Raw genomic sequence first — 26,253 nt, 5'->3', positions numbered from 1 at the left:
TTATCCCTTCATTTTATAATCAACCTTTAGGAATTTATTATCTAATTTTCTCAACTACAAGTCACTCAGATCCCATGCACACCTCCCTCTTCTTTCCCCTGTCTATATAGTTGGATAACTCCCTGTTGTTGGGAAAAGATTGGGATCATTGAATTCACCAAACACTGGGATTGTGCATAGTAATAAATTAATTTATTTGGTAATTACATATGTTATTTCCCCCTAGTAGACCTTAAGAACAAGGGCTGTTTAAATTTTCTTTTTGTATCTACCTTCTAGCACATATCCTGGAACGTAAGTAGGTTTCTAATAAATGCTAATTTAATTGGATTAAATTTTCCGACTTGTAGGTACCTCAAGTCTATGGTAGAGACCATTTTGATATATAAGCATTTTATGAAACCAACTACAGAACCACATGGAGCCAAGCAAGAGCTTGTGGATTTCTGGATGGATTTCCTGGTTGAAGCCACAAAGACAGATGTGACAGTAGTTAGGTTTCCGGTAGGTATGCTTCATGCAACTTAAATTTCATTTCTAATTTTGTTTATTTCCCCTAAAAAAAAAAAAAAAGCTTAGAAGAATTCATTTGGTGTAGCTAAATTACTACTGATTTTTGTATCTTGTTTTATATATATATATATATATATATAAACTTAAATAAATTTATCAATTGGCAGATATATGTATATATCTGCCAATTGATAAATTTATTTTAGTTTATATTTTATGCTTCTTGAAATTAAGATTTGGTGACTAGAATCTCAAATGAAAACTCAGTTTTATTTTTTTTTTCTTTTGTGTGGCTTTTTTATGTGGGGAGCATGGGAAGGCAGAAGAAAGAAATATGCAGAAGCAGCCAGCACTGGGGGTTTATAATTTATTATAAGTCATAATGCTGGCCAATACAAATATTAATTCTTGACTTAGCCCAGTTTGCCCGTGCCTGGATTTTAATAGAAACTTTTAATAGAAACTATAACGTTAATAGGCTCATAGGAATTTTTATAAAATGTTCGAAGAACTTACCAGTTTGCTTGTTGAACAATGATGAGGATGATAACAATCTGACCTTTCTCCCCATTTCTGCTAGGGAGAGCTGATAATCTCCCTACCCCCACTCTGAAAAGTGTATGATCAGCCCACTTAGCCAGCTCTGGCTCCTAGCTGGGCGACAGTTCTGGGAATCCTTCAGAAAGCCATGTATCATTGCTTTTGCAGAACAATTCAAACCTGATTGCTGGCTATTCAGGATATGTATGAGTTCTGTTGACTGTTTTCCAAGATGATTCCTTAAAATATATGTGACTTTCAAAGCAACCAGCCCTGTTTATATTCTATATAGTGAGTGTCCCATGGCAAATGGTGGCTTGCAAATTTCTGTCGGCTCTGCCTGGTTAAATGAATTAATGGCATTAGCATGGTCTCTGTTTATTGTTATCTCCAAATTCAGCATGTAACTCAGTAGAATCTTGAAGAGAAAAACCTTCAAGCTAAAAAGAAATTGAATTGGCTCTCTTACTCTGGAGAGGATGCAAACTAAGGAGAGTCCAAGTTTCTAAACTGAGTACAAGCTTGCATTAGGCTAGTGCTGAACATTAGTCTGAAAGGCACCTAGCTGCAAATGGGAATGGCTAAGGACATAGATCAAGTTCCCAGGCAGAGCTCCAGGTAGTTGACTTGCTGAATTGACTGAGAAGAGGGAGTTTCTCGGAAGTTGTAAAACAAAGTTACCCATATCAGTAAAATCTTATTAATTTTCATTAGCTGTGGAGCAGGTAGGTAAAAATTAGTCTTAATTATAAAATATCTTGAAAAATAAAAGCAATTTGACATCTTTCGGGCAAAGTATATATATATAATTATATACTTGAAATATTTTATATGTATATATATATGTACTCTCTATATAGTATATATTATAAAATATACCTAGGAAGAAAGGGAAAAGAAAATTAAGGTCCCTTAGTATAGTATAGACATAGTTGGAATTGGAGAGAAAGGTAGAGAGTGAAAGTAAGCTGTTGCTTAGCTCAGAGAGCTGCCCATACTCTGGAGAGGTTATGATACAGTGAAACAATGTCAGTGAAAAAGAAATATTGCCATAAAAGTTCTCCAGAACTTTTTGACCAGACTAGTACTCTCAAATCTCAGCCAAAACTTAGAAAGGACGAGCAAGGCCACAGGGGAATTAAGAATTGGCGGTAAGAGAGCCAGAGAGGGCAGGGGGAGCATATATCAAGCCCTTACTATCTGCTTGGCACTGTGCTAAACATGGGATTACATTAAAAAAACAAACAACCCATTCTCTGCCCTTGAAGGACTTTACATTCTAATTAATGGGAAAAGACAATACCTAAATGGGAATGGTAGAAAGGATATTGGGATGAAGGGCAGAACAGAAGTGCATGGAAGGAAAGGAGAGCTGGGAGTGGAATCCTTGTTTCTGGTTGGGGTGGAGATGGTCAGAGAATGGAGCCACATCACAGAGAATACAGTAAGTGATCTGATGGCCTATTTCTATCTGGCTATCTAGATGAGACAAAAGACTCACCTTTCAGAGCCTGGAGCCAACAAGGAGATAAAATGGGGAGAAAACAGATTTGTAGAACTCTGAGACTGTGAAGAAAGCCATAGACTGAAATTTGGGGAGGGAAAATTTGAGAGTAGTCAAAGTGAAAAAAAGGCCTTGGGAGAAAGAAATTAAAGGAGAGGAAGGAAGTTGGAAAGTGACAGAAAGGATGTTAGGGGTGTCTATAAAAGGGCCAAAGAGGTGAGAGTTACAGTTATAAGATTAGGTCTCTGGGGGAGCTGGGAACAATAACTGCTATCAAAAATGACAAATGGGACTTTACTTCTCGGAAGTATGGAGAAGAGGGAGAATTTACAGCAACCTGCAATAGAGTGTACCTCATTTATCTTTCTGCTGTGGCCAAGTAATCAGTCAGGCCTCTCTCCTATAAAAGAAAGTAAATTGGCTCAAAGAATGTCTCTCTATGCTGTAGATCCTAAGAGAGATTGAACTATTTCTTTAAAAATGGGGGGACAATGTTTTAATTGCACAAACAAGAGAGGAAAATCACCTAGAAGCAAATTATCATTGTTCCTCCTGATTAAAGGCAGATTTGGAACATGAATAGTTAGTTAAGAAGATGATGTCTGCCTTTCTGTATTGAAAGAAGGAGGAAGTTCAATAAAAGGATAGTATTGGCTGCTTGTGACAATGGAAGGTAACAAAGAAAGCTGCTTAACTGTTATTCTGATTTGATTTGAAAAAAATAATGTTTGGATAAGAAAGGGAAGTAACAAAATATCCAATAGTGAACTTCTGTACAAGATATGTAGGAAGATACTAGAAGACTACCTGTTTTTCCCATAATGTCTTCCAAAAGCAATTAAAGACCAGAGCAAATAGTAGATATTATTACTTGACTTTAAAAGATCAAAGAGAATAGGAGAGGTGCCACAGGACTGGAAAAGAGAAAATACCAGAAAAGGGAAGACAAGAGACTCTGCTAATTCCAGGTCACTGTGCCTGACATTGATTATTGGGGAAATCGGAGGACATAAGGGATATGTGGTAAACATCTCAAGAAAGGAAGTGATGGTAATAAGCAGTTGTTAGGGCTTTATCAGGAACATGTCATGTCAGCCTAATCTTACTTTTGTCTTATGATACAGTTTCTAGAATAGCAGAGCGGAGGAATGCTAGAGATAATAGCTTGCTTAGTTGATAGGAAGACTTTTGACAAAATTTCTGGTGCTATTTTTATGGAAAATGTGGAAAGATGTGAGTTGGATACTAGTATAATTAGGCGGAGTCAGACTGGACTGCAAATGGCTAGAACCAAAGAGTAACGATCTGATGCCATCTTGAGAAGAAGGCTCCGGTGGAGTATGCCAGTGGTCAGTGCTTGATTCTTTGTCAGTTAGCATTTTTATTTTACTTTTATTCTGAACTTAACAAAAACCAAAAAATGAGCATTTTCATACTTCATAGAGCTGGAGAGAAATTGTACATGAAATTGCAAACCTCCATTGTAGAAAACTTGCTTTTCTTTTTGAGTATTTGAAGAATTCGTTATGTAACTTTAAAAGCTGTCCTCTTTATCTTTGATTCTTCCTGCCTGTCTTGCTGTTCTTTTTTTTTCTTAGGGTAAGAAGGAAATTATCCTCAGAACTTCCCCCTCTATTAAAAAAGCAAAAATTTTGTAAGAAATATTCATAGTAAAGCAAGACAAATTCAGTCCATTCTCTACTAAGCTATCAAAGTAAGGCTAACCACATCACACACTATTACCCAAACCTACCCCTCAGTAAACTACTGTGGCTCCCTGTTATCTCCAGAATCACATATAGAATTCTCTGTTTGGCTTTTGGTCTTTTCTAACCTGGCCCCTTCCTACCTTCCCATTCTTCTCAAGCTTTTCATACCATGTATTCTACAATCTAATGGCACCCACACCTTCTTGTTCTTCACACATGTGAATCTCCCTACTCGGTGCATTTTTACCAGCTCCTCCCTGTACCTGGAATGATCTCCCTCCTCACCTCTACCTCTCAGCTTCTGTGGCTTTCTCCAAGTCTCAGCTGAAATCTCCCCTTCTTTAAGAAGTCTTTCCCTAAGCTCCAGTCTCACATCACTGTATGCTTATTGGACATTTCAAAATGGATGTCCTAAAGAAATCTCAAATTCATCTTGTCCAGAACAAAATTCATTATTCTTTTCTAGAAAGCCACCCTCCTTACAAATTTCCCTGTTTCTGTTGGGGGCACCGCCATTTTTCCAGTCTCTCAAGTTTATAACCTTGCAGTTCTCAGTGACTCTTTATTCTCCCTGGCCCGACATATTTAGCAAGCTGCTGTATTTCACCATTATAAAACTCTCACATCTGACCCTTCCTCTCTATTCACACAGTCCCTACTTTAGTCTAGATCCTCATGACTTCTAGCCCAAATTATTGCAACAGCCTTTTCATTGAGTTTACTGGCATATCTCACCCCATTTGAATCTGTCCTTCTAGTGATTTTCCTTAGCTATCGATATGACCATGTCACCCCCTAATCAGTAAAATCCAGTGGTTTTTCTCACCTCTAGGATAAAATATAAAATATACTAGCTTTTAAAACCCATTGACAACCTGGGTCTAATCCATCTTTCCAGTTTCAGTATGTAATGCTTGCTCCTGTACTTTATAACCCAGTCAAATTGACCCATTCTCTGTTCCTTACACGGAACATTCCGTCTCCCACCACCATGCCTTTCCACTGGTTATTCCCTATGTCTGGTATAAATGCCTTCATCTCCATCTCATAGAATTCACCTCTTCCTTCAAAACACAGTTCACCTTGTATGGGAGTCTTTTCCTAATCCCTCAGCTTCCAATTCCCTTCCTAACTACCTCGTATTTATTTAAATTTATTCTTTTTACAGTTATTCTTTTTGTACTTATATGTGTCATATGTATTATTAGAACATGAACTCCTTACATGCTCAAGGAATTGTTTCATTATTTGTATCCCCAGTACTAAGCTTAGTGCCTGGTACAAAGCAGGTACTTAACAAAGGCTTATTAAGTTGTTTTCAGTGAACTGGGAGGTTTTCAGACAAGCTCCCCTCCACCCAATCTATGTTAGGACCAGCTCGGGGCCATCTCCATTCATCCTGATCTATATCTGGTCACTGACTCCAGAGGAGACTTTACACAGCCCTCCCTCACTTAAATCCAATTCATTTGCAAGTCATGGCATCACCTTCCTGATGTCATGGTCCTCTTCAAGAAGAAACAAGGACCAGCTACAGACATGGGGCAAAGCCCACTTAAGGAAAGCTTGAATCTTTTCTAACCTCTTTCTGTTTGTCTAAGTGCCTGCAAATTGAACTCTCCTTTATCCTTATTTCTTCAATTAAAATAATTATAATCATCATCCCACTTAAATCTCTTTCTCCCCTCCTGTTGAAGCATTGTATTAATGTGGTTCAAATTTCTTTTTAGGCCTTGAGTGAGTAGACAGCTAAGATGTCAAGAACCAGTTGTATTCCATGACCTGAATTTTTTCCCTAGGACTTAATTCAATGACTCCTTCTTCTGCACCCACCCACACTACAAAGTTGTGGGGAAATTAGTTGTATTAAGCCTATAGTGTCACTGTGACCTTGAAGAGACTGACTCCCAGTACACGTGGCAACTCACATTACCCAGGGAGAAGAACTTTACCACAAGACCTTCTGACTTTTCCGTGAAGAGACATGACTCCAAAGATTTGTGGTTGTATGTTAACTATTCTAAAGACATTCAATCCTATAGTTAATGTAGAAGCACTTTCTAGCCAACATTTTTGAGGATTGTAATAGGGGAAAGGTAGCAATGTAGAGTAAAGTAGAATTGTCTTCAGGATAGAGCAGACCAAAATAACCAAGGTTGAAATGCACTATTTTCAGTTATCTTTCTTCCAAGTTCTCAGTCACTCTTCTGAGAATGAGATGCCTTGAGCTTGGAAGCACAAGGCAAAACTGCTCTTAGCAGTGAGCTTATTTAGAAAGAGTTGATTAACCTGATATGTCTAGGTGTTTTTCTTCACTTTCTCATTTCTCAGTTCTCTTTTTCTTTCCTCCTTCAAAAAAAGTACCTTGGGCTGACTTAGGGACATTACCTTTGCTAAGAAAAACCTGTTTACTCTAGAAAACTATGTGCGTTCTTCTAAATATGTTACCTCCAGTGAAAGTGTCAACTATTACCTTTTCCTATTTCAGGAATATCAGGTTAGTGGTACACTTAGAGTGACCTAGAATCTAAGACCAGTTAACAGGCAGAATCTTTGTAATGTACTCAAGATGGTTCTGTTTGGTTTTGTAGGTATATACATGTCCTTTATTTTGTTTTTTTCTCAACTGTTGGGTGCCTTATGTAATACAGTCCTTATTATTTGAAATAGTGTACAAAGGGAAAAAGCTTTAGATAGTAAGAATTCAGGCAGGCAGGCACTAAATATTTATTAAATACCTACTATGTGCCGGGTACTGTGCTAAGTTCTGGGAATACAAAAAGATGCAAAAGATAGCCCCTGCCCTCAAGGATCTCACATTCCAATGGGAGAAACAACAAGCAAACAAATATGTGCAAAGAAATCTAGAAAAATAAATAGGAAATAATTTAGAGAAGGAAGACACTAGAATAAGAAGGACTGTGGGCAAGAGCTTCCTTTAGAAGATAGGGCTTTAGGAAGCCAATTAATGGTAGCTTTGGAGAGAGTAGTTGCAGTGGAACGATGAAGTTGAAAGCTGTATAATAAGTGATTAAGAAGAGAATGAGAGGAGAGAAAGTGGAGACATCTGATGTAGACAGCCTTCTCTCAAGCAGATAAGTCACAAAGGGCAGAAGAGACAGAGGACAGTAGGTAGTGGGGAGAGAAGAATTAAGTGGAGTTTTTTGAGGATGGGAGAGACATGGGCATGTCTGTAGGCAGTAGAGGAGACAGTAGGCAGGGAGAAACAGAAGATAAGTGATAGCACAGAGATAACAGATGGAATAGGATGCCTTGTAGAGATAAAGGGATTAGACTTGGTAAGGAATAGGGCCACCTCACCATGTGAGACAGGGGTGAAGGAGGAGATAGTGGTAGAAGGCATCCAAGCAATAGAAGGAAAGATCCAAGGGAGAAGAGGGAACCCACAGTGAATGACTTCAGTGTTTTTCTGCAAAACATGAGACAAGGTTCTCAACTAGGTGGGAGGAGGGGGAGCTGTGAGAAGTTTGAGGAGAGATGAAAAAGTTTGTATAGAAGGACTGTCTCCCAGCATCAAGAGCCTAGCTAAAGTTGTATAATGTCAATTTGCGGTGGATCCAATCAGAACGTTGTTCAGCAGCTTGTATGATGGTGGGAGTTATCTAAGGCAGAAGCTTGGCAGGGCACAATTGACAGTATGATAACTACAATCTTACTCTTTATCTCAATCCAGAAATAGATGAATGAATGACAGGAAAATACCCAAATGGGGCTTTATCTTCTGGCAATATTTGAATTATTAATAACAGAATTTGTGATGAGAAAATCTGCTGCCACCACTCTGTAGCACTGAGGAAAGCTCTTTAAATCATCTATAGCATAAATTATAAGAATGTGCTATGTTGTTAGAGAAGTCTTTGGTATTTGTGGGGAATCAATATTCTATTCTCTGATGTTAATTTTTTCAATTCCAATTGTTTTGTTTTTGACTTATGGAATAAAATAAACATTTCCATAACATAGTATAATAAAAAATGTTTTTACATGAAATTGCAAATCTATTATGTGCAATTTGCTATTCCTTTCAAATATATAACGAAGTTATTAATTTCATATTGCACTATCAATTTTTTCTATTTTTCTGGCCCTCATGCATAACTTCTGGTGAGGGTTTGTGCAGGGAAACTCTCAACCTGGAAACTCCCTCTCTCCCTCCCTCTCTCTCCATATACATATACATATACATATACATATACATATACATATACATATACATATGTATGTGTGTGTGTTTATGTATATATATATATATATATATATATATATACATATATATATATATGTGTGTGTGTGTGTGTGTCCATATCCACTGACTTAGATCAGTATCCATGATTTAGCATGGCCTGAGGCATTGAAAGGCTAAATGACTTACTTGCTCATGATCCCATAGGTAGCATTGACACAGGCTATATTGGAATCCATTTCTTCTTGACTCCAAACCTGGCCTTGTTTTAATTATATCAGAGCACATTCTTTTTCAATGCCCTATGATGCTGAATGTTTCTAATGTTGTATCACTTTAGAGTAATGAGTGATTTTAATTATGAAAAAATACCATTCAGCATTTCTGTTTTAAGGATATGACAGTGGTATTGTATGTACATTTTACCTGAATCTTTTAAGAAATTTATTTGTGGTTTGTTTTATCTGAGTTTTATTCCCAGAAGATGGGAAGGAAATAGATCTTTGAGCCCCAGAACTTTGTTATTCTTCAGGGGAAATAACTTTTGCTTCTGGCATCTTATTGTTCATCTATCCATTTTAACTGTTTTATGAATAAATTTATTGATATAGTATTGATACAGGCAGGTAGTGGACATGGAGGCAAGAAGACCTGTATTTGAATCCAACTAACTCTGTGACCTTGGGCAAGTCACTTAATATCTGTCTACCTTAGTTTTCTCAACTGCAAAACTGAGGATAGTAATAGCACCTTCCTCACAAGGTTGTAAAGATGAAATGAGATAATATTTGAAAGCACTCATCACAATGTTGGAAATAGTAGGTGCTTAATAAATGCTTGTTCCCTTCCCTTGTACTATAATAGTCCTTGAGATAAACAAATACACTGTGTTTGTGGTTTATGGTTAGGAGCAAGTTTTTATAGCCCATATCCTTGTGTAGTTAGGCTTTCTCTCTTAATCTGTACTCTTAGACCACAATGAGTCATAAGGTTGGATCCTCCTCTTGTCATGTCCCAAAGCCATGGGAGGGATTTTCTTCCCCCTCCTTTTATTTAAAAGATGCCATTAGGTACACTATAAATTCTAGCAAATAAAGTGCTTCTTTGAATTTTGAACAAGAGGGTAGGAAATGACTGTTCCAATTTCCCCTGTGCCTTATGTAGACCTGTCTTTTTTTTTTTAACTGTCAGTTGTGACCCTTGATAGGTCTTTATGTGAAAGCTAGATCTTATCAACTCCATGAATCATTTGGACACTTAGTGTTTTGGAATAAGATCTGTATCTTACTGCGTCATATACTTTAAATGTGAAGTACCAACCAGAAGGAAACAGACCATCTCAACTCCTATTTCGAAACCAAAACGAAATGTAGCATGGCCACCTTCCCAAGTAGACTATATAGATCATCCCTCAAGATGCCGGTTTGCTCCTGAAGGCAAAAGTCCCTGAGAAGTAAATGTAGTCTTTTTACATCACCCTAACTAAATGTATATATATTTCCCACAAACAATAACAATTTTTGTTTCTAATGCCATTTAGCTGAATAGATAAACCGCACACCTATATTTGTATGGTAAGGTCCATGAGATCAGGAATTCTTAAAATAAATAAGTGACTGATTCTTTACAGAATATTTTGTATCTTTGTTTTGTGATGTACTGGGCATTTTCATTTTGTCTGTTTTCTATCACTTCTGCCTTTTTCTGCCAAATCCACATTTCACAGAACTTCTAGACATCATTGATTCTTTATGTTTTAAAATTTTGCCCTGTGTTTCTTTAAGAATTTCATTAGAATACTTAGCCTCTGAGTATAGCTAAAAATACATGCAAATGTACTTGTTTTTCCCCAAAGTCTTTCTTCAATGAAAATTCATTATCAAGAAGACAACAGGCACTTATTAAGCATTTATTATGTGCCAAGAACTATGGTAAGCAATTAAAACAAAAAAGAAGGAAGTCTCTTTCCTCAGGGAGCTTAAAGGGAAGGTGAGGGCAAGATTCCCATTAAGAGGAATGGTGATAAAGCCTAGAACGTCAGAAGTACGACTGGGAGGGGAATTTTACATGGCTAGCCTGAGTCTGTCTTCCAAATAGGGCCATTTTGGGAAAACCTCACCTGTAGGAAAAGGGGGCCAACATGACAGAGGGAAGTTCCAAGGTGAGAGGGCATCTGGTGGTCAAGGGCAGATCCCAGTTGTCATTGAGCTTTATCATGATTGTGTAATTCTATAATGATAACAGTCCACAACCAGCATTTACATGGCCCTTTAAGATTTGCAAAGTACTTTACATATACAATCGCATTTGATAAAATATAAAAATAGAGGCTCTTAGGTTGCAGTAATCAGATATTTAAAATGATTTGTACTGAAACAGTGGGCCTCTGAAATATCATTGAATTCTAGCCTACTAAGATTTCATATAGAAAGAGACATAAAAATGGAAAAATAGATATAAGGCGGCCTTAGAGTCAGGAAAATTTCCTGTTTTGTCTGTTTTGCATCACCTGGATTCAGTTCATGCCTCTGATGCATACATGTTATATGTGTGATAGATAAGTCACTCAGTGCTCCAGGAAGTTACCTAAGTTACAGAGGGAATTTCTGTAACAAGAATTCCTTGCATGGATGAAATCCCAGGTCCAGACCAAATGACGTTTGGATATATGTGTGTATTTGGATATATGTGTGTGTGTGTGTGTATATATATATAGAGAGAGACATATATTCATATAGTGCCAGGCACTATGTGCTAAGCACTTTACAATCATTAATCTCATTTGATCTTCACAAAAACCCATTGAGGTGGAGGCTATTAATATGTGTTACGTATAGATGTTTTGGTGTCTTATAATGGTCTTCCTGCCCAATTCTAGTTTTGTTTTATTCTCTGAATTGAAAATAAAATGAAGTTTTTAAAAATTAAGATATAGATGTTTCAATGTACCTGTATTTTTGTTTTATTATATGTCTTTCATCTAGTTTGATTCTCATAAACCACTGAAATGTTAATTTCTTTTTCTTACATTTATAAGGTTTTAATATTAGAACCAACAAAAATCTATCAACCTTCCTATTTGTCTATCAACAATGAAGCTGATGAAAAGACGATATCTATCTGGCATGTGCTTCCTGATGACAAGGTAAATGATTCCATTTTTACTAGAACCAGACTGTTAGATGAAAAGTTTGCTTCACAGAACAGTTAGGCCCCTGTGACATTTAAGTACAACCAGAAAAACTCTGTTCATAGATGATAAAAATGTGCATGAGACTGTTTATTTTGGCACAATCAACTATGATATGTCAACATTCAGTATTTAGGGATTTTGAGTTACATGCATTTACTAAATTATAGAGAAGATGTATTTGGTTTTTTAAAAGTAGAGTTGCACAAAATGACTTCATAATTGTAACATTTTCCTTTGCTTCTTCTCTGATGCTACGTGAACTCATGTCCTAGATTTGAAATGTGTCCAACGAGTCCTTTTCTAAAGTACTTTTGTCTCACCTTCAGGAATATTATGCTGCATAAAACCAGTATAGCCTATGCGTTGGGTTCTTTCAGCCCATTTTCAAACCTTGAATAGAGCAGAGACCTCAGAACATTGTAGAGATAGTAAATACCATTACACTGTGACCATAGTCCATCCAGGTACTAAAAATAACCACACACAAACATATTACATCTTCCTATTTAGTTGGGGGAAAGTTCTAAATTCATAGATCTTTGGCCATCCTGAGAAGCCATCTCATCCGGTATCCTTGTTTTATATCAGATAGGAAAACTGAGACCCAGAGACACTTGCCCAATGTGACCCAGAGATTCAGTTTCCAGTCCAATTCCTTCATTTCACAGATGAAAACATTTAGCCGCAGGGAGTGAAACATGACTTGGTCGAGTCATTGTTGGTGTTTATTCATTTCAGTTGTATTCAACTCTTCATGACCCCATTTGAGGTTTTCTTGGCAAAGATACTGGAATGGTTTAACATTTCCTTCTGTAGCTCATTTGACAGATGAGGAAACTGAGGTGGAGTTAAGTGAATTGCCCAGAGGCACACAGCAAATAAGTGTCTGAGTCTAGATTTGAATTCAGCAAGATACATCTTCCTGACTTCAAGTCTGGCACTCTTTCCACTGTGCCCCTCAGCTGCCAGAGCTAGAGCCAGCATCTAAGTGGTCTAGTCTATAGTCCAGAGTTCTTTTCACTTTTCTAGGCTGCCTGTCTTTACTGAACAAATACTTTCTATGAATAAGACACTGTGGCAGGCCTTTCAGAACTTGAAGATGACTGAAACTCTCAGAGAGTTTTAGTTGCTTATCCTAAAGACAGTATCAAAGATGAAGTAGGAGACTATCCTATTTTAGTTTTAGGAGGGTTTTGAAAACATTGCATTTTTGTTTTTTCTTATCACATTAATCATTGGTGTGTCATTCCTTTTCATTATTATTAGAGGTTTTTTCTTAGTTGAATTCTGGGGATGCCATCCATCTCACTTCTGGGGGAAATAAAATCAAACACCAGGCAAGAATACCCATTAGCCACCAAAGACTTTAGGTATCAGCTCAGGATTCCCAAGATAAACACTACTGACAAGTTTTCCTGTTGCCTGAAATCCACTCCCGGTCCCCCATTGCACCAGAAGTTATCTCAACCTTGCTAAGGCTGGGGAGAGAATCTTCATCCAGATCCTTGGAGATCTCTTATATGTGCTTCCAGGAGTGATGGTGGTGCCATCAAAGAAGGTTGGGGGAAAATATTTCTTGTACTAAATTATTCAGAATAGATCTTTGTGATCTACAAAGTGTGATTACCAGGGCTTTCAAAGGAGGCAAAGGGTAGGCCGGGTGGTATATATGAGTGTGTGTGTGTGTGTGTGTGTGTATACATATCTGTTTCTGGGTTTTTGTAAACCTCTTCTTTTAGCTGAGATGTCTTCCCTTCTCCCCTTTACCCAGTCAAATATTTCTCTTAAATAAAAATTTAAATCAAGACCCATCTTTTGCTTGGCTAATCCAGTCTTTACTCAGATCTCCTGGAGCACTTAGAATCTCTGCCCCACAATTTAGCATTAAATAATATCCTGAATGTGTGGTTTGCTGTCATTTTGTTGTGGTTGTGTTTTATGAAACTTGATAATAAGTTTCTTGAAATCAAAAGTCATTTCTGCCCCTTCCTGTAAATCTAGATAATAACCAAGGTCATTTTTCCAGCTCTAAATCTAGGACCATGCAGGTATTTGTTGTGTATAGAAATGTGCTAGACTGGGTGAGGACTATGGAGGAAATACAAGACATAGCCCCTGCTTTCACCAAATTTGTTCTCTAGGTGTAGAGAAAAGGTGTAACGCATCAAATCACAATCAGCAGCAGAATGCAGTATGTGATTAAGTTCTAAATTGTGTGGTAAAGGTTCCGAGTGCTCAAGCATGTTTGAAAGAAGGAAAAATCTGAAGGACCGAATGAGTCAAGGAAGCATCCAAGAGCTGGTAGGACTGGAGTTGAGCCTTAACTGGCAGGTAATAGTTAATTAGATTGTCAAGGGAAGGGAGCTCAGAGGGCCCAGCTAAAGGAAGACACGTAGAACTCTAGCAAAGGTACAGAAACAGGAATGCTACAAGGAGGACTCAGTCTCATAGGAGAGGAGGGAACATGTTTGATGAATAGACGAGACCTAGGTTAGATAGGTACAGAGAGGTCAGATTCTATTGGGACTTGAAAGTCTGGTGAAGTAGTTTAGTCTTGATGGGGTCAGATATTGGCAGTCACTGATATGTTTGAATAGGGAAGTAGATTGATGAAAGTAGGATTTAAGGAAGATTAGTCTGGCAAACTTGAGACAGCTGAGTAGCACAGTGGAGCTCCAGACTCAAAAGTCAGGAAGATCTTAGTTCAAATCTGGCCCCAGATACTTACTAGCTATGTGACCCTGGATCAGTCACTTTAACCTGTTTGCCTTAGTTTCCTCATCTGTAAAAAATGAGTTGGAGAAGGAAATGGGAAAGCACGCCAGTATCTTTGCCAGGAAAACCCCAAATGAAGTCAACAAAGAGTCAGACACAACTGTGAAAAGCTTAACAATAAAAGTCTGGCAGGAGTTTACATAATGAACTAGGCTAGAATCTGGAGTCAAGAAGGCTAGCCAGGAGCCTCTTCTAGTAATTCCTACTTGAAGGGATTTAAAAAACTGGAATAGGACGGGGGTAGTAGGAATAGGGAAAGGAACAGATTCATGAGACATTTTGAAGAAAAACTGAGCAGTCCTTGGAGACTAATTGGATATGTGTCACGGACAGAGATGTCAAAGATTTACTCCAAAATTTTGAATATGAGTGACTGGGAAAATCGTGGTGCTGTGACAATTCAGGAACTTTGGAGATCATTCAGAGAAAAGATGAATTCAGTTTGTGACATGTTAATTTTGAATTGACTGCAGCACATAGACATGAAAGCTAGGAAAAATGCCATCATTAAACAGGTGACAAAAGTAAATTTACACATGTATATGAATGAGATATTTATGATTTTATTTTTAAAATGTTACACATGTATATGTAAGGATAGGGTACGGTATGCTATTTGTATACACAGAAAAACTTTTAGACAGTCTATCCAAACTATAAACAGAAAAACAGAAAAGATAGAGACTGAAAATTGTAAGCTAAAAAGAGATTTTTGGGAAGCCTGCATGGAAAGAGAAAAGTTATCCAAGGACACTTGGAAGCAGAAAATGGGGTGAGAGAATCTGGAGATGAAGCAAAGCCAGGAGAATGAGAGGGAGTAGCCAGGGGTAATTGGAAGGAAGGAAAGGAAAAGAAAGTAAGCCAGAGTTATTTGGAAAACGAGTATCATTTCCAGCTACTTGTGAACATTTTTTTCATCTCTCTTGCTTAGAGATTCTTTGGATTAGAATCACAACTTTTTAAATTCATTTCTCTGCTGTAACTAAAGAGTGTTTTATATATACATATATATATGTACCTATTTCTATATTGTTGCATTGTTACAATTCAGAGGCGTAGATAGATCTCATCCTTCTATTGTGGATAGAAAGCTGGCCTTGGAGCTAGGAAGATCTGGGTCCCAGTCCTGACTCTTAAAAATACTGTCTATGTGGCCCTTGGCAAGTTGCTTAACCACTTACTGCTCTAGGTAACTTTGTAAGACTCTAACTTACAGAAAAATTGCTCATCTACATTAGTAGAGGACATTTCGTTGTCTCAGAATTCTCAAAATTAAAGAACTCGCAACTTCAGTCCTAATCCCCAAGACAGGCTTAGGAATTTAGTCTGAATCTTACATTTTCACCATTCTTTTTTTCTTAAGAGAACTGCAGGTCTACAGCTGCCTCTTTTTATGCTGGCCACTCTAAAAATTTGTTTTTAAAGTTAAACACTTCTAGTGAAAGTATCTACTCTATTTATGTCCAGTTCTTATAGTGTAAAGGAAAGAGGCCTGAACTGTCAGTCAGAAGACCTGAATCCATACCCTCACTGTAACATTGACTTGCAATGTGACTTTGGGCAAGTTGTCTCCTCCTCTTGAACCTCAATTTCCTCATTTGTAGACTGGCAAAATAATATTTGTGCTACTGACATCACTAGGATGATGTGTAGGAATAATCCTTTGTGGAAGAGTGGAAAGAGCATCGAATTTAGTCAGAATAGGGTTTGAATTTCAACTTTGCTACCTACTACCTTTGTGTCTGGGAGCAAATAATTTAATTTCTCTGGGCTTGTCTTCTAATTTACAAAATGATGGTGTTGGGTCAGTGGGACTTCAGTTATGAAGGTCCCCTCTGGTTCTAAATCCTATGGGCTTGTAACAAGTATATACTGCCAGATGGTACAGTGGATAGAGCACTATCCCTGGACTCAAGAGGACTGAGTTCAAATTGACCTCAGACACTTGCTAGCTGTATGACCCTGGGCAAATCAATTAACTTCCCCCCTTCAAAAAAAAAGTATATTGTAAGTATAGAACATCATAGAAATATGAGTTATTATTATTTCTGCTTATGTGAAATCTGTCATTTTTCTTAGTTTTAGAGAAGTTACATAGGTTGAGCAACCAGGTGGCACAGTGGATAAAACACTGGGCTTAGATCAGCAAAGACTCATCTTCATGAGTTCAAATCTGGCCTCAGATACTGTGTGACCCTGGACAAGTCCCTTCACTCTTTTTGCCTCAATTCATCATCTGTTAAATGAACTGGAGAAGGAAATGGCAAACCACTCTAGTATCTTTGCTAAGAAAACCTTAAATGGGGTCATGAAGAGTTGGACATGACTGAAAAATGACTGAAAACTGAAAAAATAGTTCTCAGGCTTTAATATCTGGCTATAAATAATGGAGATCAAGCTATAAACAAATCTGATCTACATCATTACTATTTTAGCTGCTCTTTGGTTCAAGTAAATAAATAACATATATTGAACAAGCCCTTAATCAGGTTTTATTTATCTAGTGGCAATAATGAAATGGTATTATTTTCTAAATAAAGGCAGAACATTCCTTTTTGCAGTTTATCTGAAAATTAAACTAAACCCTGAAGAAAAACAACTTTGATACATCATATTTGCTCACATATTTAAATCATTTCTCACTTTTTTTTCTTTTTAAAGCAAGAGATTAAAATTTTTCTGAGCATTCCACGCTACTTTTCTCAGAAATTTCAATCTTTGAGATTCTCATCTGTATTTACAAAATGATTGACTCATCCATCCAGAGTTACACGTACAGTGGTCAGTGGCAAAGTTAATGGAAACCCAAATCTCCAAACATTTCTTCCTTCAGTATTTCCTTGCTGCTTAAAATGAATAACTGCTTTAAGTGAAGTTGTGTGTCTTGTCTGTGAACAAGAAACAGCTTATATTTGGGACTCTTCATCCATTCAGATTTGCGTTTGGAATTTAAGTACTGTTAGTCCACAAATTCTTCTCACAACCACATGTATCCCAAGAGATTGGATATATGTTGGAGCTCCAAGGGCCTCATGTCCCCAGACTGGGGGGAGTAGCAGGGGCCAGAGACAATACAGAAGCATCGTAAGAAGTAATTGTGCCGTGGTGGAAGGGTGAGGATCAACTAGCTTTCTCTCAGTCCTACTCTAGCCAGTGACAAGCATCTAGCTAGTCCTGCTTCATTAGAGAAGGAGAGAAAAGAGGTATTTCAAAACAAGGGGAAAAAAACAACTATAAAGAGAATTATAGAAAGAAAGTTTTAAAAATGTTTTTCTCCTCAAGTTAGGAGGAAGAAGAAGGAAAAATATGAATAAATATGGCAGCTCAATTTGAATTAAGCTAAGAAAGAAGGGACATTCTGAATTTTTTTTTAATTTTTAAATTAGGTGTTATTGTCTTTTGTCTTTATGTCACAATTATTTCCTTTTTCTTTTCTTTTTTTCCCATTTCATGGTATTTTATTTTTTCCAGTTACATGTAAAGGCAATTTTCAGCCTTCATTTTTGGAAAGATTTTAAGTTCCAAATTTTTATCCCTCGCGTACCTCCTCACCAAGAAACAGGGGATCTGATATAGGTCGTATATGCATCACAATCATTTCAAACCCTGCCACCCCAGCCTAATTGAACCCTTTCTTTCTACTAATAAAAATAATTAAGAATGAAACATCTAATACAATGACTGCAACTGACCACATATACAATGTCCTCTCCTGGTCATCTTCCTTTTTCTTGTGAGGGGACAGTATGTTGCATTACCTGTTCTCAGGCATGTTTCTTTGGTTTTTCTTTCCCCTGGACAATCTTTTTCTCTGGTGATCTTTTCTATTACATTGTTGTCACTGTGTATGTAATGTGTATGGAATGAAATGTTAATGTACAGTAAGAAATTACAAGTATGAGGAATTCTGAGAAAGATGGAAAGATGCTTAATAAACTAATGTGGAGCAAAATAAGCAAGAGAACAACATAAACAGTGACAACAATGGAAATGAAAAGATCACCAGAGAAAAAGATCCAGGACACACAGGTCCTAGTCTCAGATTTGTAACCTATGTGATTGTGGACAAAATCTAGCCATCCTTCATTTTCAGTTTCCTTATTTCAAAATGTGTTCAATCCTTTTGAAAAGGAATCTACAGGCTTTCTCAAAAATGATTGCATCTGAGCACATCTATTTTGATTTTGTAAGGACATAAATACACACACACATACACATGTATACATGTATGTGTGCATACCATCAATGTTCTACGAATTGTATTAAAATCATATATCACAAGTTGAGAGGCGCTTTGTGTGATGAATAGGGAGCTGGCCCTAGAGCCAGAAAAACTTGAATTCAAGTCTCATTTCTGACACATGTACTTCTTGGGATCTTGGGCAAATCCCTTAATGTCTCATTGCCCTAGGCGACTCTCTAAGACTATGAATTACAGAGGATGTACCAACTTGCATTCATAAAGGGGGGTGTTTTCTAGCACTAATTCCCTCTATCAGTGAAATCACAAAAACAGCTCCCATCATTATTTCAAGTTACTATTTATGACATGAATATTGTATAGCCAAGATTCTAATCAAATTGATCAGCTTATGCCTAATAGTTGAAGAAGAGTAAAAAAAACCTTAATTCAATTACATAGACATTTATTATTGAGTACCTACTATGCACTCTGCACCATACTGTTACAAGGTACAAAGACAGATCTGAAGGGGAGATGCATAAACCTAGGAATCAGAGAAAATTATTCATGCATTCTTTTTAGGAAGTACAATAGATATTGTGTTGCTATGGAGCCATTGTAAAACTAAATTTTGCTTTGCTTCTCCCTGAAATTCTGTGGTCAGAGATTGCAAGGAAATAAATACTTTTGCTTTCAACAGTGTGACAAAGTAAAAGGAAAAAAAACAAAAGAATTTAATTATAAAACAAAGAAATAGCAAAATTCACTGGAAAAAAAATACTCACTGAACTTTAAAATTCAGTTTCATAAGCCATGTGGAGAAAGGGAAAGAGCATGGACTTAGGTCTGGGGTATTATCCCAATGCTATTTACTGACTATGTGACCCCTTAACCCCTCTCTGCTTCAATTTCCTCATTAGAAAAATTAAAGGATTGAACTAGCTGTTTTTATATATGTAGGCCCTATATGTCTGTGACTATATCTTTGCATTTCTCATGGTCTATCCATCTTAGAGATTTCCCATTCTCTTTTTTATTCAATCATGTGTGTACATGTCTTTTCTCCCTTACAGGATTTTAAGGACAAAACATTAAAGACAAAGGTTGCTTCTTATTCATTTTTAGATTCCCCAACATTTAAACACAGTACACTGTACATTCTGGGGGCTTATTAAATAGCTATAAAATTGAACTGAATCAGATGAAGTAGAGAAATCTCAGAAATTTGACTTGATAGTTGAGGTAAAGAAAAGAGTTCTGAACCAGTCTAGACCCCAAGCCTCCCCTTCCTACTACTTGGCCAGAAAAGCAGTCACCTGCCTGACTGTTGAGTTTTTATTTAGGATGAGCCCAAGCTTATCTCCCTGTTTATTTTAGAGTTCCTGAACCAGGGTTATATTAGGATTGAATTTGCTGTTATATTGTCATTGCTAACCATGGCATAAGCTCCAGCCAGTTCGTGTATGTGAGAATATATTAGAAATACCAATTTACGTAAATAACACTTTAAACTTGTAAATTGCCTTCCTGATTACAACCTTGTGTCATGGGCAAGGCAAGTATTTTTATCCCCATTTTACAGATCATAGTCTGGGTGAATTCCCAGTTTTATAGGTGAGTTGACTGAGACTTTGAAAAGTTAAATGACTTAACCTTATGATCACCGAGCTAGAGCCAAACTTAGAACACTGATTTCTTGGATTCAATTTGAACCATCTTTCTACCACACTCCTATTTTCAATTCTGTTGTCACTGTAGCTATATTTTATTATAACATATGTGAACAGTCTTGTAAATTTCACTGAGGCATGTGTGGATTTTCTGTCTCTCAAAAAAAGTAATATAAAGGCTATATATATATGTGTGTGTGCATATATATATATAAAACAGAAGTGAAGTCTTGTAAATTTCACTGAGGCGTGTATAGATTTTATATCTCTTTAAAAAGAAATAATGTAAAGGCTATGTATTATAACAAATGTGATCAAGTCTAGTAAATTTCATTGAGGCATGAATGGATTTTGTATCCCTGTGTGTGTGTTTGTGTGTATAAAAGGGTTAATCCACAAATTCATTTTGTTTGCTTTTATAGCAACAAGTGCACAAATTGATTACATTATATTTGTTTCCTAAGGTTTAAAATTATATTAGAAAATTTAATTTTATATCCTTTTAATCTTTTGATGTTGATTTAATTAGTGCAACGGTCGGACCCTTCTGGCTTTTGCTTTTCTTTTTTGTTTTTATTTTTAGGGGATTTTATTTTAAAGGATTACAAATATCATTTTTGTGGACTCTGAGAAAGTGCATCCTCAAAGGACAATGACTCAGTAATTTAAAAATCATTAAAGGCCATATTCAAATGAAAGCTTTGCTTCTCAAAAAGAAAATGTCCATGCCTTTAATATTTGAGTTTCTCTTAATTTTCCAGAGCAGTATGTGGATTTTTTCCTTCAAAATTCTGTCAGAAAATTTTTACGTTAAATTTTTGAAAATTGAGAGTTAGAATTTCATGAAGCTAATTGTCCTAGGCACTTAAAAACTATTCTGGCTCTCAGGTCACCAGGTAACTGTTCAGTACCTCAACTATAACTCCAGTGACCCAAAAGAGTCCATTCAAAATCCATCCAGAGACACAAAATTTATTCCTGGAGCATAATTTATGCACATGAGGACCATAAATAGTATTGGCAGCAACATTGTGGATGGCAGTGTCTAGCATTTGGGTGGAAACAAGACATGGTCCCACTCATCCCTGTCATCATCTCTCCTCCACTTTTTCCCAGTCTTAAAAGATTTCACCTTTATGTTTATCATAACTATGTACATCCTACAAAAGACAACAAGTGTGTTTTATTTGTGTTTTGAATTTGTTATTTTCATTTTATAACTTGTTTCTTCTTTTATCCTTCTCTGTGTTTTAGAAAGGTATTCATGAGTGGAATTTTAGTGCTTCTTCTGTCAGGGGAGTAAGGTAAGTTTTATTTGATATGTTTTGTTATGCTTAAGTAGAGATAATGTTTCTGGCACATCTTGTTAGGAGTCAATTAGGACGATAAATGCAAAAAAAACTTTACTTAGTTTTCTAATGACCAGCCCTGTTCAATCTTATTACCATAATCTTGAAGATAACTGAGGCAGCTAATGGACAAGGTAAATAGAGTTTTGGGTCTGGAGTCAGGAAGACCTAAGTTCAAAGATACTTTCTAGCTGTGTGACCCTGGGCAAGTCATTCAACTTCTGTTTAACCTCAATTTTTTCATCTGTAAAATGGAGTGATAATAGCACTCACCTCCCAGGGTGGTTGTGAGGATCATATAAGATGATAGTTGTCAAGCACAATAAAAATCCTGGCACATAATAAGTATAAATGTTAATCAGTAACTAAATAAGTACAAAAAAAGTGAGCAGTTATCATTAGTAGTAGGATTTGAAGGATATGTTTCTAATAATAATTTTACTTTTAGAACTGGATGCAACATCAGTCACCTATCAAAAATAAGGCAATGGGGAAGGAAGGTCAAATGTTGATCCAGAAAATAAAAAATAGTAAAGGGTGAGCTAATTTTAATCAGTCAAGCAACATTTATCAACTAGATACATAAGCATAGAAAGCCAGCCTAAAAGCCAGGAAGACCTTAATTCAGGTTCTGTTTCTAATAATACATCTTGTCTGTGTGAACCTCTCCATCAATTACACCAAGCATGTAGCCTCTCATATTCCTAGGCAGCTCTTTAAGACTTTAAGAGACAGCTAAGTAGCATAGCATAGGATAGAGTACTGGACCGGGAGTCAGGAAGACCTGAGTTCAGATCTGGCCAGTCATTTGACCTACTTCGGTTTACTTATCTATGAAATGGAGATAATAAGAGCACCTACTTCCCAGGGTCATTGTGAAATTCAAATGAGATAATATTTGTAACATCTCTTGTAAACCCTAAAGAATTATATTATCTATTATTAATATTAATATAATTAATACAGTTACATATCTATCTATAATTATCTATTCTTATGTTATCCATTATTAATATTAATATAATTAATACAGTTCTGTATAATTATATAATAATATAATTAATGGTTAATATTAAGACTTCTCTTTGGATCTATGCCATGACACAGGCTTGTAGATAATGCCATCTTCTATTCAGAGGGAGGCAGCGTGGTATAGCAGAATGACCACTTATTTTAAAGTCACAGGACCTGGGTTCAGATCTTGCCTCTGTTATTATTTCTTGGACCTCAGGCAGGTGACAATCTCTCTGGAGCTTAGTTTGATCATCTGTGAAATGTAGGTGATGGACTAGGTGTTTTCTAGGATTTCTTCCATTTCTAATCTATGGTCTTAAGAAATTCTTTTGGTGCTCTCATGCCTAAATATTTCTCTGTCCTCTCCCCCACCACCCAGGAGGATGTAGGTCCAAGGTATATCTGTCCTATAGTTAGTAACAATGCTTTTAGAATGAAGGCGCAGTCCATTTAACATTAAGTAATTTCTTTTAGTTAACCTCTAAGTAAAAGTAGTATCCAGTAGTGAATAGAAAGCCTGACCTTGGAGTTCAGAAGACCTGGGCTCAAACCTTATCTCTGACACTTCTGACTTGCTGAATGTTAGCCAGTCATTTATTTTCTCAGCATCTTAGCCAGCTGTTAACTATGTCCATGCTGCTAGTATCCATCAGTGGAACACATTTCCATGCAGAATTCCCCATATTAATGAAATCAGAGATCCAGGTCAAATTTATTTGCAAAGAACAAAGTTACTATTTGGAGTTGAGATCCACTGTGAGTTTGATGGATGCTTACTTTATCTAAACTTAAAATATGCCAGCTCTTACCAATTTCAGTAATTGAATTGTTGGGGTTTCATTAAGAAATGTGAATTCATATATACTTCAAAGAACTGAAAAACAGGGAAAACCAGGATTTTGGCACCTATCTGGCTATAGAAACTGTCTCAATCTCTCCTTTATCGTCATCACTCTCTACTTTACATTTTCATTTTCTTTATCTGGGTCTTATTCTCCTACTCTCCCTAGCAAATATAAATTTCTCAAGGACAGAGATTGCATTATGTTGTCTCTTTGGCACAGATCCTTGCATACAGCAGGTGCCTACTAAGAGATTGTTGAATTCCTGTATCAGTTCTGTTGAAAACTCTGTGTATGCCGACAGTTCCCAAAACTATATGGAATAGGGACAGGATTGGATCTGTGATTTCATTGTTGTTGAATGCCCAGGTGAATAAACTGCCTCTACCAATGCAGATAGGAATCTTGTCTCCGATATAGGCTTAGCCATCTTTCTGGACCACTGGGTGATGGTTCATCATTGTTGTTCAGTTGTTTCAGTAGCGTTCAGCTCTTCATGACCCCATTTGGGGTTTTCTTGGCAGAGCCACTGGAATGGTTTGCCATTTCCTTCTCCAGCTTATTTTACAAATGAGGAAACTGAGGCAAACAGGTTAAGTGACTTGCCCAGGGTGCCCTAGCTAGTAAGTGTCTGAGGCTAGATTTGAACTCAGGAAAGTGAGTCTTCTTTGATCTTCCCAGGTGAAAGACTCTCCCTACTCACATTTCCACTCCCTGCCTTTTGCTATTCTGGTTTGTATGGGGTGTGTACTTCTCCCGCCAATTAATTTCCCCCTGTAATATCCCAAGGCGAGGGCCTGTGCCATTGTAAAAATGGTTTTAAAATATTTTCCAGTGTCTTGTGCATAGTAGGCATTTAATAACTATAAATGAAAATGATAGTTACTGCTTTGGGATACTAGCCAGGTTTCTCAATCAACACTAGCCTAAATTCAGCTTTTCAAATCTTCAGACTTAGTCATAGGATGTATTTAGATCTGGAAGGAATCTTAGAGGCCTTTAAGTATAAAACATTTATTTTACAGCTGAAGAAAATGAATCCTAGGCAGGCTAAATAACTAAATAACTTGCCCCCAGATCATACAACTACTAAGTAGCTCAGCTGAGATTCGAACCTGTATCCTTCAGACTTCGAGTCCATTACCCTCTCCGTTACAGCACACTGCTCTCAGTCTGTAAATGTTATCCTCCTAATTCAATGTAAGGCTTGTATGGTAGGCAGTAGATATTGTGAAGGATGTTAAGTAAAGATTACTGTCTCCCTTCCTTGTATTTATTTTCTGTGGAATCCATTTCCAAGTTTTCTTTGTTGTTGTTCAGTCTTTGCAGTCATGCCCAACTCTTTGTGACCCTCTTTGGGTTTTTCCTGGCAAAGATATGGGAGTGGTTTGACATTTGCTTCTCTAGCTCATTTGACAGATGAGGAAACAGAGGCAAACCAGGTTAAATGACTTACCCAAGGTGACACAGCTAGTATGTGTCAGAGGTCTGATTTGAATTCAGGTCTTCCTGACGCCAGGTCTGGTTTTCTATCCATTGCACCACACCAAGTATACTAAGCATTGCTAATTTCAGAGCATCCATTGTGATTTATTTTCGAGTAGAATTTGCCTGAGTCCTTGCACTAAGTAATGATTTAGGAGACTTGAATTCTAATTTCAGTTCTACTGTCAACTCTGGCTCTGAGAAAATTATATACTCACCATAAAATAGATATTATGACTGAACTCCTATAAGAGAGCTCCGCCAGATCCTCTTTTCTTCCCCTATCAGCCCACAGCTCATCTCTTTTATTTCACTTGCTTATTCTAAACCAAGTCCTAGTGGACTTTGTTTCTTTTAAATCATTTTACCAGCTGTCACAAACCATCTGACCATTTCCTTCTATAAGCAGCCCTCATGACAGCACCACCAGGCATTCACCAAGTATTGGTCCCTAGTAGCATATGGCCATCAGTACTGAGCAGTACTTCCCTCCTGTTGTCAAAGTGTGAGAGTGCAAGAATTTATAGTAACTCCAGTGCCCATACATGAGGATGTAGGATACAACTCAGTGCGCTAAACACTTTTGTCATTACTACACAGGAAATATCACCTTAAGAAATCCCCCACAGTTTTTGTGAGTTTTGCTGCTTCCATTCACTGTATTGGGTTTTTGGTGTATGTTATGTTTATCTCTGTTCTGAGTCCCCAGCCACCTACTAGGTGGTATTTTCCTTAACTAACAACTACTTGTATTGTTTCAGTATTTCAAAGTTCGAGGAACGATGCTGCTTTTTATACGTGCTTCACAACTCAGATGATTTTCAAATCTATTTCTGTACAGAGCTTCACTGCAAAAAGTACGTATTAGTCGTCATATTAAAGGGGGGGGGGGATGAAATTACCTGATTATTATTTTCTTTTAATGAATGAATTCACAGTCTCTGTTGAGAGTTTCCAGCTGTGTAAATTCTTTGTATAAGTTAATACTACCTAATTCTTTTTTTATCACCATTTAATCTTTGGCGCTCTTTAAAAGATCAGACTTTATGTAGAAGCGTAATTCTTCCCACAGGAATAATATTATTTTGAACTTCCTTGGTTAGTTTATAGGTTTTATCTCATTTTAAACACAATCGTTATAATTTTTGATTACCACAGTTATTTTTCCCAAATTCCTTTGTAAGTATCAACACTCATTTTCCCATATTAATGGGACAGAGCACTGAGGCAGGTAATTTTTTTTAAAAAATCATTTCTCTTTGATTCTGTAAC

General features: G+C 36.9%; 1 protein-coding gene across 1 annotated transcript in view; it reads left to right on the top strand.

The window, feature by feature from the left end:
* Positions 1-26,253, top strand: part of MAP3K5 (mitogen-activated protein kinase kinase kinase 5) — a 452,961-nt gene that overhangs the window by 167,469 nt on the left and 259,239 nt on the right. Inside the window, exons 10-13 of the mRNA XM_072637677.1 lie at positions 351-504; positions 11,508-11,615; positions 21,546-21,595; positions 25,743-25,838. Of these exons, the coding sequence (XP_072493778.1) occupies positions 351-504; positions 11,508-11,615; positions 21,546-21,595; positions 25,743-25,838 (408 nt within the window). The remainder of the gene's footprint in view (positions 1-350; positions 505-11,507; positions 11,616-21,545; positions 21,596-25,742; positions 25,839-26,253) is intronic.

This window comes from Notamacropus eugenii, chromosome 2 (assembly GCF_028372415.1).
Source record: "Notamacropus eugenii isolate mMacEug1 chromosome 2, mMacEug1.pri_v2, whole genome shotgun sequence".
NCBI classification, from domain to species: domain Eukaryota; kingdom Metazoa; phylum Chordata; class Mammalia; order Diprotodontia; family Macropodidae; genus Notamacropus; species Notamacropus eugenii.
The sequence above is the reverse complement of the archived record's forward strand: the minus strand, read 5'-3'. Positions and strand labels throughout refer to the sequence as shown.